The sequence below is a fragment of the Lepidochelys kempii genome, chromosome 2, assembly GCF_965140265.1.
Source record: "Lepidochelys kempii isolate rLepKem1 chromosome 2, rLepKem1.hap2, whole genome shotgun sequence".
Taxonomy (NCBI): Eukaryota; Metazoa; Chordata; order Testudines; family Cheloniidae; genus Lepidochelys; species Lepidochelys kempii.
Window position 1 is genome coordinate 147,337,342 of NC_133257.1, and position 15,481 is coordinate 147,352,822.

Consider the following 15,481-nt stretch of genomic DNA (forward strand, 5'->3'; position numbering starts at 1 on the left):
ACCGAACCACTAATACATGTATGCCTGTAACAATGGACCAGCTCAGTGAACAGTGGGACTTTCCCATTCCTCCCTAGGCTAGACAAAGATACTCCCTCTGAGATACATCTTTATATCTTGATACAAGCATGTGAGTACTGCCCCTCTGACGTAGTTACAGTAGTTACTGCCTCCTCATTAGTTATCACTCATCATCTTGTACATGATGGTTTGATCAAAACATCTGCATTATGTACTGTCATCCTTGACCTTATCTTTTAGGAGGGGTCAGTGTTATCCTATTATCCTTGGGGAATGTTTTTATACCATCTTTGATATCAGGATGTTCTGGTACCACTTGATATCTGGAAATGTTTGTGTGAGTACTCTGTGACTAGCACTTCTTAGGAATGTGTATTCCTGTAATATCAGCCCTGTTCTTGCCAGATTCTGTGAGCAGGTCCTGCCTCATACCAGGCCTCTGATACAAGGGCTTATGTCTCATGCTCTCTTCCTACTACAACTCCGATCACACTGCCACTGCTCCCGGACCTGATAACCCAGGACCACAGCCGCCCTCAGCATTCCAACCTCAAATCTCTCCACCTCACGGCTTAGAAGCTCCATGGCTAAATCCGATTGAGTTTGCTTGCTCTGATCCATTTAGGGAAGTCCTCCTTGGCAATAGGAAACTGTCTACTAGGGCTACCTACCTAGCCAAATTGAGGAGATTCATGATTTGGTCATCGCAGAGAGACACGTCTCCTATGCCCTCATCAATACCTCATATCTTGGATTATCTTCTGCAGTTGAAGCAACAGGGGCTCTCTGTGTCATCAGTAAAAGTCCACTTGGCTGCCATTTTCTGCCTTTCACTCAGGCACATCTGGCCAATAGGCTGTCACCAACCCAATAGCTGGACACTTTCTTAAGGGACTTGAAAGGCTATATGACAACCAATCCCAGCCTGGGACCTTAACCTTGTTCTTTCCAGACTAATGGGGCCCCCCTTTGAACCACTAGCAACATGCTTGTTGCGCGCGCGTGCTCTCTCTCTCATGGAAGGTAGCATTTCTGCTGGCAATAACCTCTACCAGCAGGGTTCCCAAGCTTAAGGTCTTAACATCTGAACCTACTTACTATAAGGACAAGGTTCAGCTTCCTCCTGAAGGTTGTCTCCCAGTTTCATGTTAATCAGGACATTTTTCTTCCAGTTTTTTTATCCTAAGACACACGCAAATAGCTGGGAGCAAAAACTCCACTCTTTGGATGTTCGCCGGGCGTTAGCTTTCTATATCGAACAGACAAAGCTGTTCTGAAAATCTAAGCAACTACTTGTCGCAGTAGTAGACAGAACGAAGGGGCTCCCAGTGTCTTCTCAAAGAATTTCATCATGAATCACATCCTATATCTGGACATGCTACAATCTGGCTAAAGTATCTGCCCCATTGCTGACAGTGCACACCACGAGGGTGCAGGCATCTTCAGCAGCATTCGCCACCCAGGTTCCAACCGAAGAAATTTTCAGGGCTGAAACGTGATCATCAATCCACACTTTTACCTCTCACTATACCATTACCCAGCAGGCTAGGGACGATGCGGCCTTCGGCAGAGCAGTGCTTCAATTAGTGAATCCATGAACTCCAACCCCACCTCCAAGTTCCTGCTTGGGTGTCACCTAATTTGAATCAACATGAGCAAGCACTCAAAAAAGAAAAAATGGTTACCTACTGTGACGATGTGACTCAGCAGGGAGGCGGGAGTGTTGACCTGGGAATGTGCCCTGGGGATGGGAGACCTGAGAGCCTGTCACCTGAGCCGGGAGGGGGAGGTAACACCTCTGCCCAGGAATGTAGACGGAGACTGCAGCAGGGAACCTGCTGTGTGGGTTTAGTTTTCAGTTTGGGGCTGGGTGGAGGAACACAGGGAACCCCAGGGCTGGGGTCTAAGCTCCCTGCTCCCCCAGAAGGACGTGATTGAGGGGTCCTGGGTGTACCCACAAGCTCTGTTTTGGACTGTGTTCCTGTTGTCCAATAAACCTTCTGTTTTACTGGCTGGCTGAGAGTCTCAGTGGATCCCAGGAGGAGGGGTGCAGGGCCTGGACTCCCCCACACTCCGTGACACCTACCTTTCATAACTATTGTTCTTCGAGATGTATTGCTCATGTCCATTCCAAGACCCACTCACCTACCCCTCTGTCAGAGCAATGCCGGCAAGAAGGAATTGAAGGACCCTATATATGGCTCTATGGAGCTCTCTAAGAGCACCTGAACCAACCCTAGGGGAAAAACCTTCCGGCTACTGTGCACACAGCACACACACACTTAATTAGAATGGACATGAGCAACATCTTGAAGAACAATAGTTATGAAAGATAGGTAACCTTTTTTTACAAAAGGTAGGTAACCGTTTTTCTGCTTCACTTCTAATTTGCCTGGAGTATTGAAAACACAGTAGTGACAGTCTCCCTGCTCTCAGTTCATGTGTCCACAGACACAGCAACACCTGGCATCTGGGAGGAGCAAGTTCATGGAAAGTCCTGCTTAGCTTTATAGCCTTGGGCTGGAGCATGCTCGTGGTAGATGCAATCTTCAGAGAATATAGACTCTGGGAAGGCTCTACTGAGCGTATGAAAAGTGCCATTTTCAAATGCTTATAACTTGGTGAAATATGGGTGGATTTTCATGGTGAAAGCAAAAAGCACATCTTGGGCACCAAGGCAACTCTCTCTGCCAAATTTCAATTCTGTGCTCCCAATATTTCAATTCTATGCTCCAGGCACTGGAATTGCTCAACTAAACAGTTGTAAGAATTTTTTAACATGGACAAAATATTTTTCCCTAAACTGATTCTGAGAAATGACTGAACAGTTTTGGCTAAAATTTAAAAAAAAAAAAAAAGGCAGCAGCAACCTGGGTTACATACCCACTGTGGAAAATTTCAGCCCAAACCGTTAGTTTGACAAAGTTTACAAGCAATTGAATCCAAGGTCTTATAATGGTACGTGGTGGGTAGCGTTAACTGTAGGTGACACTACCAGCTCATCTATAATAAATGCATGACCTCTTAAATGAATATTGTTATACTACTTTAGCTTAAAGCTATATATCTAGGTCTCTCAAATCTGGTATCCATTCTAATGATGAGCTTTTCTGGAGCTACCTGATGGTGGGTTCCAAAATGGGATACTACCATTGACTCTGGACTGAGATCTTTTTATACTGATTTGCTACAGTTGCAGGCTGGAAGCGAAGCAAGATTTATGCAGAGTATCCATGCATGACTAGCCCAGGAGTAAAGAAGTTTACCGTAGGAGAGGTGTGCTATTGTTTGACAAATCAGTGACAACTATATTCGCTACTCTCTTCTGAAGTAAAGATTTTGTCTTGGACAATGACCAGTGCATACTGTAGATAATGCAACTTTGTGAGGGCAGTACATTTGCTCGCTGTTTCTAGTTTGCTCAAGGTCATGTTCCTGAAGGTATTTAGCAGAGGTGCTAGACCATGCATAGTACTGACCTGTGAATCGGACCTTAGAAGACGGCCATCCTGACAAGGGTAATCACGTGTTCCTTTCACTTAAAGGGAGGGATAACATGATCTTTGTGAAATACCTGTACAAGAAGCTGAGTCTTTGTAGTGAAAAAGTTTCCTGCTGTAGCAGAAGATGAAGTGTCTGTGGAAACTCTCTTTGATCATATCTTCAGTAGACCTCCAGGAGGTTTATCTTCATATTCTGAAGTCCTGTGAGAGCAATGCAGTAATGATGAATTTCACTATTTCCATCTGGAATATTAATCCCTTTACATACTTCTTGAGAATTAGAATGGCCTGCATGTGATCTTTTCTCTTTGTTCCACAAAGAATCTTATGCACTTTCCAAAATCTCTCTCTATACAGAACTGGCTTTGTTGTTGTGATGTGTAGGAGATGGACTATATCATCCTTCATCTTCTGATGTGTCAAAGGATTTTGGTGCTGACAATATTGTTTTTGTTTATTTTAACGTTAGGGAAAGAATAAACTTGTTCTGGATTCAGTGAGTAAATTCTATAGAATATCCTTTTTCTGATCTTCTCAAGTATCAGTTTTCTTGAGGTGACTGACTATCAAGAGAGAGTGATGCTGGGGAAGATCTCCACTGATTTGGGAAATGAAAACTCAAAGTCAAGAGAGGCTTTGGGAGTTGGATGATTTTCCAGAGAAACCCAGCCTTGATTTTCCAACTTTCAGAAATCAGCCTCTTCCTAATGCATAATCGCTACACTAGCTTCTGGAGGAGCAGCAGCAGCTTCAAAAGGAAAAACCTACTGAAGCAAGGTTGTCTGAAGATTCTCTGACTGGAAGAAGAAAGGGGATATTTCCCTTGTTCACAGACTCAGTGACAGTTTTGTTTATATACTACCCAAAGATTTTACTCATAGAATATGTGGAAGGGTGTCAGTCTGCAAGTCCAGTTTCTGCAGGTGGAGCTGCAGTAGTCCCCAGGCAACTACATTAGAATTTTGAACATTCAGTAAATCTTAAGAATCAGGTGAAGCATAAATCCCAAAAGAAGCAGTTAGCAAAATCCAGTTTCAAGTAGATATTATTTAGGTTCTCATTTTTTTTTCCTGTATGCTCCCAATTGAGAATCACTCTACAAAATAAGAGGTCACAGTCAACACTCCCAGGGCTAAGGCCCCTGTATCCAACTTCTGTCTGATTAATTCTTTTATATGTGGGTTTGGCAGGATGGTATGATTGTGCTCCTTTATGAAGGAGGCTGCATTAGGCTCAACCTTAGACTGGGTGATTAAGTCCTTTTGGTCCTTCGGGTGCAAGCAGGATTCCTGAATCTTACTCACATCCTCATAAAACCAGACAGGGAAGAAAGAATTAGACAGCTCTTCTGCAACTCAACAAGAAGTTTTGTTTTCTACAACACACACAAACCTACAAAGTTAGATTCCCATCTGCGCTAAATTCTGAGAGCCTGAGGTATCTTTCTCATTTAAACGTTTCTTCCTTTCTTTAGAAGATATTTCAGGGAAGAACATCTTGTGAGGGGTTTTAAGACTTCAAGGGGAGCCCTAATGGCAAGAGGATAGCCTGATTTACAGATGGTATAGACATTTTGCTGTCCCTTTAAGAACCACTTTCCTTGGCCGGGGGATTTTGAACTCTCAATGATACATGAGTTACACATATTTTGTCAAACATGATAGTTCTTTGAACTGACCAAGACTTCATTTCCAAGGTCACCATCATCTTCCTCCTATAATAGAAAGTGGTGTTGTCACTCTGGTAGTCACTAAGGCACGGGTAGTCAATAGGTGGACTGCAGGCAAAATTTGGACCACCAGACACTTTTGAACAGACCCCAAAACCTTTTCATTTACTTACCATTGTTAGGGTTTTTTTTATTATTTTCTGTGGAGTCTGGACCTTGACCAAGAAATTTGGACATTGACAAAAAATAATTGACTGCACCTGTTCTAAGGTAATGGAAGAGCATTAAGTTGGATGTGAAAAGGCTGTCTGGGGTAAAGGTGTTTGGGTATACGCAAGGCATTCAGAGCTCCTTCCAATACTGCTTACTCTGTGGAAGGAGCAGCAATTTCATGGGTGAGGAGGTCTGTAAGGGCCATTATATGGCCTTCCATCCATACTTCCTCAAAATAGTATAATCAACATCTTTTCCTCTGCTGATGCATTTAGTAGAAGTCTGTTATGGAACATGGTGCCTCCCAGTGTCTTAATTTTTTACATAATTGACTTGTATCCTCCCCTCCCTCCCTAAGGATGATTAACTGCTTTCTGCATGCCTCTGTGAAAACTGCCATATGAAGGAAATGAAGAAGGGAAAATTCTCTTATCTGAGTATTTTCTTTCTAGGGCCCTCCATCTCAGATAGTCTGACAGTGGCTCTCCACTGTGGAGACTGTCTGACATGAAGAGTGGCAAGAGAGAAAATTCTCAAGTAAGACAAAATTCTTCCCTTTCAAATTTATTTTAAAATTGACATGCCATATTAACTTCAATTTTTCTTTAGAAATTCACCTGTTAAGATTCACTATAAACATGAGAAATTTCAGGAAGAAAATCAATGTTGTTTTTTCTTCACAGAAAGTTAGATATTGGTGGTCAGGGTGATCAAGACTAGAATTAGAATGGAAATTGTCTCGAACTTTTACCTATAGAGTTGATACTGTTTCATTAGTGTTTGTGTAATGCTTTTCTTCCTAAAATGTTCCCAAAGTGTGGTGTTAACTGTATTTTCAGGGATTGTTATTCACAATTAAAATATAGTGTTATGAGGGTTGAAATGTGACAGTTGTTTTACACTTTTTTTTAACAGGGATATGAAGAATTTTTTTCACAAATGAAACTGTAGGGATATTAGTTAGGCAGATAGAAACATAGAATATCAGGGTTGGAAGGGACCTCAGGAGGTCATCTAGTCCAACCCCCTGCTCAAAGCAGGACCAATCCCCATTTTTTGCCCCCGATCCCTAAATGGCCCCCTCAGGGATTGAACTCACAACCCTGGGTTTAGCAGGCCAATGCTCAAACCACTGAGCTAACCCTCCCCCCAAATGATACTGACATTTGACCAGAAAGTGGGTTAACTTCTTTACTCTTCTGCAAAGTGCCATGGGGTATTTAAGTGACTCTGGTAAGAGTCTTAGTTTTACATCACGTTTTAAAGTTAACACCTCCAGTAGCATATATTCAATAGCATGCAATCTGCCGCATCTCCCACACCACTTTCTGAACACCCGGGTTTCCTTTGATATCTTCAATCAAAGCATAAACCAGGCTTCATCCAACTTAGCTTTAGAATGTAATTGTGCAATCTTCCCAGTTGACACGTTACATTTTTACCAAGATGCAACATAAATGCATTTTGTGTAAAATCTACAAAAATGATGATTTCCCTGACATCTTTCATTCCTCGGCTTTTCTGCATGCATTCCTTGTTTGCGTCTCTCTCTCTTGGTGTTTTCTCTACAAAGGGTAGTTAGGAGTGGAGTCCTGTTCTTGTATAGCTTAGAGTCTTGCATGTCAGCCACCACTTCCCACTCCCACAAATGCCTCTGACTCTTATGCTGGTGTATGTCCCCTACTATCTCAGCTGGCCACACAGTTTAAAAAGTCTTGCCTTTTCCACACTCCATAGTAGTGGTATGGAGTACACTGGCAGGCTCCTTGAACTTATTTATTTCTCTGGTGTCTCACCTGGACTACTAGTCTGTAGTTCCATGCTATTTGACAAGTGATCTTTTTGCATACGAATTAAGTAAAATCCAATTTTTTTTCCTTCCAGAATAGCTGCTATATCCATAGCCACTAAACTAACAGACCTGCAACTTGGAGACTCCGTGGAAATTAGTAGGCTGATTACCAAAAAAGAAATGAAGCAAACAAGGTAATCATGAAGAATCAAGCATGGGAGGGATTCTAGCAGTCTATAAATGTTGAACTGAAATGTGCATGTCCTGAACTACTATTTTCTCTACCGGGGGCTGGTGACCTCCTCCCCATACTGTGCTGCCCAGTGCAGTAGTCTGGGAACTGACCTTGTTCTTGAAGACAAAGGCAGAAAAAGCATTGAGTACATTAGCTTTTTCTATTTAGAAAAGATGGATGAGCACAAGTCTATGGGGCCAGATGCACTGCATCCAAGGGTGCTAAAGGAGTTGGCAGATGTGATTGCAGAGCCATTGGCCATTATCTTTCAAAACTCATGGCAATTGTGGGAGGTCCCGGATGACTGAGAAAAGGCTAATGTAGTGCCCATCTTTAAAAATGGAAGGAGGAGGATCAGGGGAATTACAAGCCAGACAGCCTTACCTCAGTCCCTGGAAAAATCATGGAGCAGGTCCTCAATGAATCAATTTTGAAGCACTTCAAGGAGAGGAAAGTGATCAGGAACAGTCAGCATGGATTCACCAAGGGCAAGTCATGCCTGACTAATCTAATTGCATTCTGTGCTGAGATAACTGGTTCTGTGGATGAAGGGAAAGCAGTGGACGTGTTGTTCCTTGACTTTAGCAAAGCTTTTGATATGGTCTCACACAATATTCTTGCCAGCAAGTTAAAGAAGTATGGGCTAGTTGAATGGACTATAAGATGGATAGAAAGCTGGCCCAACAGGTAGTGATCAATGGCTCCATGTCTAGTTGGCAGCTAGTATCAAGGGTCGGTCCTGGGGCCGTTTTTGTTCAATATCTTCATAAATGATCTGGAGGATGGTGTGGATTGCACCCTCAGCAAGTTTGCAGATGACACTAAACTGGGAGGAGAGGTAGATGCACTGGAGGGTAGGGATAGGATACAGAGGGACGTAGACAAGTTAGAGGATTGGTGCAAAAGAAATCTGATGAGGTTCAACAAGGACAAGTGCAGAGTCCTGCACTTAGGAAGGAAGAATCCCATGCACCACTACAGACTAGGGGCCGAATGGCTAGGCAGCAGTTCTGCAGAAAAGAACGTAGGGGTTACAGTGGACGAGAAGCTGGATGTGAGTCAACAGTGTGCCCTTGTTGCCAAGAAGGTTAATAGCATTTTGGGCTGTATAAGTAGGAGCATTGCCAGCAGATGGAGGGATGTGATCATTCCCCTCTATTCAGCATTGGTGAGGCCTCATCTGGAGTACTGTGTCCAATTTTGGGCCCCACACTACAAGAAGAATGTGGAAAAATTTTAAAGAGCCCAGCAGAGGGCAACAAAAATTATTAGGGGGCTAGAGCACATGATTTATGAGGAGAGGCTGAGGTAACTGGGATTATTTAGTCTGCAGAAGAGAAAAATGAGGGGGGATTTGATAGCTGCTTTCAACTACCTGAAAGGGGGTTCCAACGAGGATGGATCTAGACTGTTCTCAGTGGTAGCAGATGACAGAACAAGGAGTAATGGTCTCAAGTTGCAGTGGGGGAGGTTTAGGTTGGATATTAGGAAAAACTTTTTCACTAGGAGAGTGGTGAAGCACTGGAATGGGTTACCTAGGGAGGTGGTGGAATCTCCTTCCTTAGAGATTTTTAAGGCCCGGTTTGACAAAGCCCTGTCTGGGATGATTTAGTTGTGGATTGGTCCTGCTTTGAGCAGGGGGTTGGACTAGATGACCACCTGAGGTCCCTTCCAACCCTGATATTCTGATTCTGTGTTGCTGAAAAAATATGCAGCATTATGGGTAAAGTCCCAAATAAAATCAGGAAAACTTCTAACAGCCTGTCTGTATTTAACAGTACTGGTATTTTAGGATTCTCATTCAGTTTCCATAAGAATCTTCAAATCTTTTTTTGTAGGGTTTGTTCGTTTTTTGGGGGGTTTTTTACTATATAGAATGATTTCCCTACTTTATTGAATGCAGGCATGCTGCTGTCCGAATTGTATTTCAGATATGGAACAAAGGATGTGTGCTTCTGAAAATTACACATTTAACATTTCCTGTGTTGTTGTTTTTTTACCCCAGACGGATAACTTTGTGGTCATCTCAAAACTGGGTTTGTCACTTAGTCATTAAAAAACCAGCCTAAGAGCACCAAAAAAAAAAGTCAGAATTTTTTTGCAGCCCAGGGCTACTAAGTGTAAGGCAATTTACACTCCTCACATGCCCCCTCACCACACCTTATTTGTACTCTCACCTATCTGGCCAGGGTGTAGGGATTGCATAAATTGTTTCTCAGCTGTGGTGCCTGCTGAGCCGCAGGGAGGCAGCCTGTCTGCTGTTTCTTTGCACAGTGAGCAGATTTTTACTGCAGCTTTGTTTGCTGACTCTTGGATTTTGACAGTCTCACTTCAGAGGCTCTCCTCTTTTGAGGAAGTCAGACAGATAGTAAAGGCTCCTTGTTATGATTCCAGGGAGGCTGGAACCGTAAATACCTTGGAAACAGAAGGGGCCCGAGTGCCATAGAGCAAGTTGTTATTGCTGGCACCAAGACACAGGCTGGTGCTCACATTGTTGCCTCTGGTTTTGCAGTGGAAGGTATTCCCCCGCATGCAAGTATACTTTGGTGCATTTATTGAATTCCCTACTGTTGCAAGGTTTGCCTCAATCTCTTACACAGCATAGGTTCTCAGATCAGTTCCTTACCTAGAACCAACAGTCTTGATTGATTAGTGATGATCCAAATGAGTCCTTTGTTTCACAGGAGGAAATTTCAGTTCACCCCAAAACCAAAGCCTATAGTTTCATTAGTTCTGAAAATTCACATACAACACCGAATGTGCGGGTTGTCCACACCTCTGACTCCTGTTCCAAAGCATCTCAACCTTTGAAAAAAAAAAAAACACTTGGTTCCTCACTCTGAATCCAGGTATTTGATGTGATTTTCATCTCCTTACCCTTACCCACTGTAAGAGCTTTTCCCCCTGCCTTACCCTTATGGAGGTGGACCTCGATGGGGTGTCTTGTCAGCATGGACCCTCCTTCATAGGAACCCCCAGACTAACTACTCTGTTATGAAAAAAGAAAAGGAGTACTTGTGGCACCTTAGAGATTAACAAATTTATTTGAGCATAAGCTTTCGTGAGCCTCAACCAATGCAAAATTTCTGAACCACAATCACTGAAAGAACCCTAGAGCAATTATACCTCTAGCACCTACAGTTCATAAATAAACCATAGTAGGTTCAGCTCCAGTGGTATTAAGAATAACATCAGTCATGGTTTCATCAGCACCTCAGGTAGAGAACACAGGATCTTCCTGTTTAGATAACAAACTGGAGCAGTGCCTGTAGGCCAGAATCCTCAGAATTCCTTCTCTTCTCCCAAGGATAGCATGATAGAGTACTCCAGTTTCTCCCTTAGAAGATTTCAAATAGTTTCAAGATATTCTGACTCTAATAGCAGAAGCATAAGGTATTGAGTAATCTACAGTCCAAGAAAAACTCCTTATCAGGGTCCCATTCTCTCACATTTTATCCTAAACTTTTTCATCTTAAAGAGATCAGATTGCACCATTTGAATGTTAAAGAGCAATCAGATTGTACCTGGACAAGACTAAACCTTTTCAAAAATCAGATATTTGTCTTCTCTGCTGGAAAGAACACACTCAAAGTACTGGGACAACCCTCTCCAGATTAGTCTGTTTATGCAAAAGGTAAAAAGTGTCTAGTCTGAGAATATTTTACAAGATCTCTCTGCTTCTTGGGCACAACCCAGCTGGTAATTTCTACGTACAAAGCAATACAAAGTATATGTAACGGCTTCTTCAGATACTGCACTTGGTCACTGGGTCCTCCAATCTGCTATTTTCCCTTGAAATCTCATTTCCTTCTTTCTTTTCCCTCCCCAACCTTTTTTTTTTTTCCTTTTTTTCTTGGATGGACTGCTTGCTAATTCTCATCAGTCTCCAAAAAAAATTTTCAGTATGTGAGAACAAACAACTTGATCTTATTGCAAATGTGTCCTCTCAGAACTGAAGAAACCTCTGGTTTGGATTATTCCCACATTTGCATATAGTTAACTTTTTGTCTAGTTTACTAGGGCAGTGATTCTCAACCCGTAATCTGCAGACCATTGGTGGTCTACAAATGAGCTTTGGGGAGTGCCCTAATTGACTTCTTGGCAATTAACCATAGAAATCTTTGAAGCATAATGGTTTTTATTGAAAAAATCTGTACAAATTAACCATCTCATTCTTCTTTTATGTGGAAGAAAGGAAAGTTAGATATTGTAACAAGTCTTTTGCATGATAGGCCACTGAGCTTCTTTCCCTCTTTCCTCTCAGCAGGAGAGTCTGTTTATTATAGAGACAGTGCCTGCTTTGGGCCAGACACTGCTCCTGAGGAAGTTTGCAGCACTGCTGCTTGTCTGTTAGAGAACCATTGCCTGCTTTGGGTCACTGCTGTTGAGGAAGCACACACTTTTCTCCTCAAAAAGAAAAGGAGTACTTGTGGCACCTTAGAGACTATCAGTATTGTTGGATACTGTAATCAAAAGAGTAATTATCAGGAATCTCTCAGATACTGGCATCTCTCAGATACTGCCAGGGAAACTGTTTGTGAAAAGGCAATGTATTGAAACGTGGAACTGAAATGTGTGAATCAAAAACAAAACAGATGGAAAGAGTAAGACATGATGTGACTTTGTCGATACCTTGAAGAATTCTGGAACTACATGGCTGCACAAGTAGTAATCATCAGTTATATAATCAATTACCTCTTTCAACAAATTGATCACACTGAGCAGTGACCGCTATTGTAAACCCCAATATATCGGGTTGGTTTGGTTGGGAGTGATAAATAATGAAGAGGAAAGGTCACTGATTCAGAGCAATCTGGATTTGCTTGATAAACTGAGCACAAACAAACAATATGGATTTTCCTATGGCTAAATGTATATATCTAGCAATGAAGAGTGTATGGCATACTTACAGGATGGGGAACTCTATCCTGGGAAGTAGTGACTCTGAAAAAGATTTGGGGATCATGGTGGGTAATCAGCTGAATGTGAGCTCCCAGTGTGATGCTATGGCCAAAAAAATTAATGAATAATCCTGGGATGAATAAACTGGGAAATCTTGAGTAGGAGTAGAGAGGTTTATTTACCTCTATATTTGGCATTGGTGTGACCGCTGCTGGAATACTGTATACAGTTCTGATATCTACAGTTCAAGAATGATGATGATAAATTGAAGAGGGTTCAGAGACAAGCTAAGATATCTGCTACCAGAATTCATCTTCCTTCTTGCTGCATCAGTCACAGATCTTCTGTAAACCCCCAATGTGACCTGTGAGAAAGAAGCCATTGATAGTGTGATCTGGATCCATCAGTTTCAGAGGGTGGATCATCAAAACAAAGTCCCAGGTCTAAACCTTCGGAGGTAATGATACAGGGATAGAGTAGCTAACTTCCTCATCCATAGTCCCAACCCAAATACTAGGTTAAAGGCAACAACCATTTAAACCAATAACTACCTGACAGAGGCCTTTGGTGACTATCAAATCATGAGCTGATTCATGAAGCTTATTATCTGTATGAATGTTAAAGCCACCAAATCTTGACAACATCAGCAGAGCACTGAGAAACTTTGCCACCTCACATCCGGACTCTGCAGCACAGCAAGGCCATCTGTTCACCAATGTTAGTCCTATTCTCATTTTATGCCTGCTCTTACATATGAGATTGACCAGTTTAGTTTTGCAGAGAGACACATAATGCTCTTTAGTCTGATCTCCTATATGTCCTAGGCCATAGAATTTCACAGTTACCCATGAACTGAGTCCAGGGTAATCTTTAGGTTGAATGTAGGTAGCACAGACTGAGATGCACAATAGCTGCGCTCTATTCCTGGCTCTGTCACAGACTTCCTGTGTTGTATTGGATAGGACTCTGTCATAGGCTTTGCAGAAGCATGCCCTTAAGAAATACACACAAGGGAGCTGAATGAAGATTCCATAGTCAACTTTAATTCTAGCATTTCTTAAATTTTGAGCCCCTTAACTTTGCAACCTTAATCTTCTTTTAGCATAGTGAGAGAGAGTGTGTGTGTGTGTGTTTGTTTAAATGTAAAAGTTTGTTTAGATTAGAAGCAAGGAGCTAATTGTTTAGGACCTGATTCAATTCACATAGAAGTCAAGGGAAACTTTTCCATTGCTTTCAGTGGATATTGACTCAGACCCTTTAACTGCTTGTAATTGTGTGAATGTAACCAAATAATCTTGCCATAAAAACATGATTGATTTTATTGGGTCATCATAGAATCGTAGACTATCAGGGTTGGAAGGGACCTAAGGAGGTCATCTAGTCCAACGCCTCGCTCAAAGCAGGACCAATCCCTAATTTTTGCCCCAGATCCTTAAATGGCCCCATCAAGGATTGAGCTCATAACCCTGGGTTATCTCAAACCACCGAGATATCTCCCCGCCTTGAAAGCTTACTTAAAAGCATACAGAAATGTTTTAATGTTATTTTTTTCTTTGATAATCCAGGTTGCAGTGTAATGAAGAGTGTTTCGCCCTTGAAAGGAACAGGTGGGTTGGTATGCTTTTTCACAAAAGTATTAACTGGATGTATCTAAACTGTATGAAAAAGATCATTTTTCCATGTGAAGCAGAGAACTGATAAAATGTCAAGATCATCCCCATAGTATTCTGTACTAGACGATCAATAAACTATTAATTTTAGAAACATGTTCTAAAATCTTACACCTTTCCCATCAAAAGTCTTCTCAAATTATTTCTAATTTAATGAAATAGCTCCAAATATATCAACTAGGAAGTTTCCTGCAAAAAGCTGTTTATCTGTAGCATTGGTCCCTCTCTGTAGTGGATAAGTTGGTCATTGAAAAGCCATCTTTACATTTAAAATTTTGTTTTCTAAATTGCAGACGCTTTGCTGAAGCTCTCCATATCCATGATAATTCTGACCCTTTTAATATCCGTTCTTCTGGATCAAAATACAGTGATAATTTAAAAGAAGATGCAAGGTATATGTTGGAATACATGGTTACAACATTGTTGCTTTTGCACCCCATAGCTGTCACTGTGTGTTAAGGTTTTATTAAATAGGCTGACATAACTATGTATATTTATTCAGTTAACCCTTGTAATTTGTTATGGGGTTGCCCTTGTCATACTACAGTTAACATGGAAGTTTTGCTCAAACTTAAGAAATAATGCTTGAAAGTGCTTTAAAATCCATGACTCAGGTATACAAACAGGCATCTAGTGGAATTGACAAAAGCACATGAATAAGTTAGCTTGCCTCCTTTTGAGGTCACTGCTATGGGGTGGGGAGCTGACAATGGACATGCTCCATACATGCCACAAGTGCCCATTGCTGTGACTTGGGCAGGGAACTTAGACTGGGCATCTCTCACTACCTGCCACAGCCACAGTGCTGAGAGTGGGGGAGGAGTGAGGTCAATCATTAAGATCATAGAATCTTAGAAGATCAGGGTTGGAAGGGACCTCAGGAGGTCATCTAGTCCAACCCCCTGCTCAAAGCAGAACCAATCTCCAGTTTTTTCCCCGGATTCCTAAATGGCCCCTTCAAGGATTGAACTCACATCCCTGGGTTTAGCAGGCCAATGCTGAAACCACTGAGCTATCCGTCCCAATGGTCATCTATGCTAAAAAAGACAAGTCCAGGGTCTCATTAACACCCTTGCTGTGAGAACAATACAAAAGAGACACAAAACTGACAAGCAGTAGCACCTGCCATATTTCCAATCAATATCCCTTCCAATATATTGAATTTCCAAAAGTCAAGAATGCTTTATCTAGGCTACAGCCATTCATCAGGGTTTGTACCTTCAGATCATTTGGACTTACGTTCATAAGTCACATAAATGCTTTTGAAAACCTTTCTTAGATACCTCAAATCTAAGGGAGCCTAAATTTAGGGCCCTCTTTTTGAAAAAGTTGGGCTATGTATATAGAAAACTTGCATATTAACCAAGTTATAGTGTGAAAATCTGTTTAGCTTTTCATTGTTAATACTGATGCATTCATGAAGTTTTTCAGCAGTTAATTAACCTAAGCGTGCAGAAAAAAATGGAAGTTTACAAA

At 41.7% G+C, this 15,481-nt stretch overlaps 1 protein-coding gene across 5 annotated transcripts in view; it reads left to right on the forward strand.

The window, feature by feature from the left end:
- The window catches only part of NFX1 (nuclear transcription factor, X-box binding 1), a 238,251-nt gene that overhangs the window by 173,146 nt on the left and 49,624 nt on the right, over positions 1 to 15,481 (forward strand). For 4 of the 5 annotated variants that reach the window (XM_073332429.1, XM_073332430.1, XM_073332432.1 and 1 more), the window contains 3 exons: positions 7,291 to 7,392; positions 13,901 to 13,942; positions 14,299 to 14,397. In XM_073332429.1, the coding sequence (XP_073188530.1) occupies positions 7,291 to 7,392; positions 13,901 to 13,942; positions 14,299 to 14,397 (243 nt within the window). Of the gene's footprint in view, positions 1 to 7,290; positions 7,393 to 10,117; positions 10,283 to 13,900; positions 13,943 to 14,298; positions 14,398 to 15,481 lie in introns of those variants that run through there. The other variant, XR_012157390.1, reaches the window with a different exon arrangement.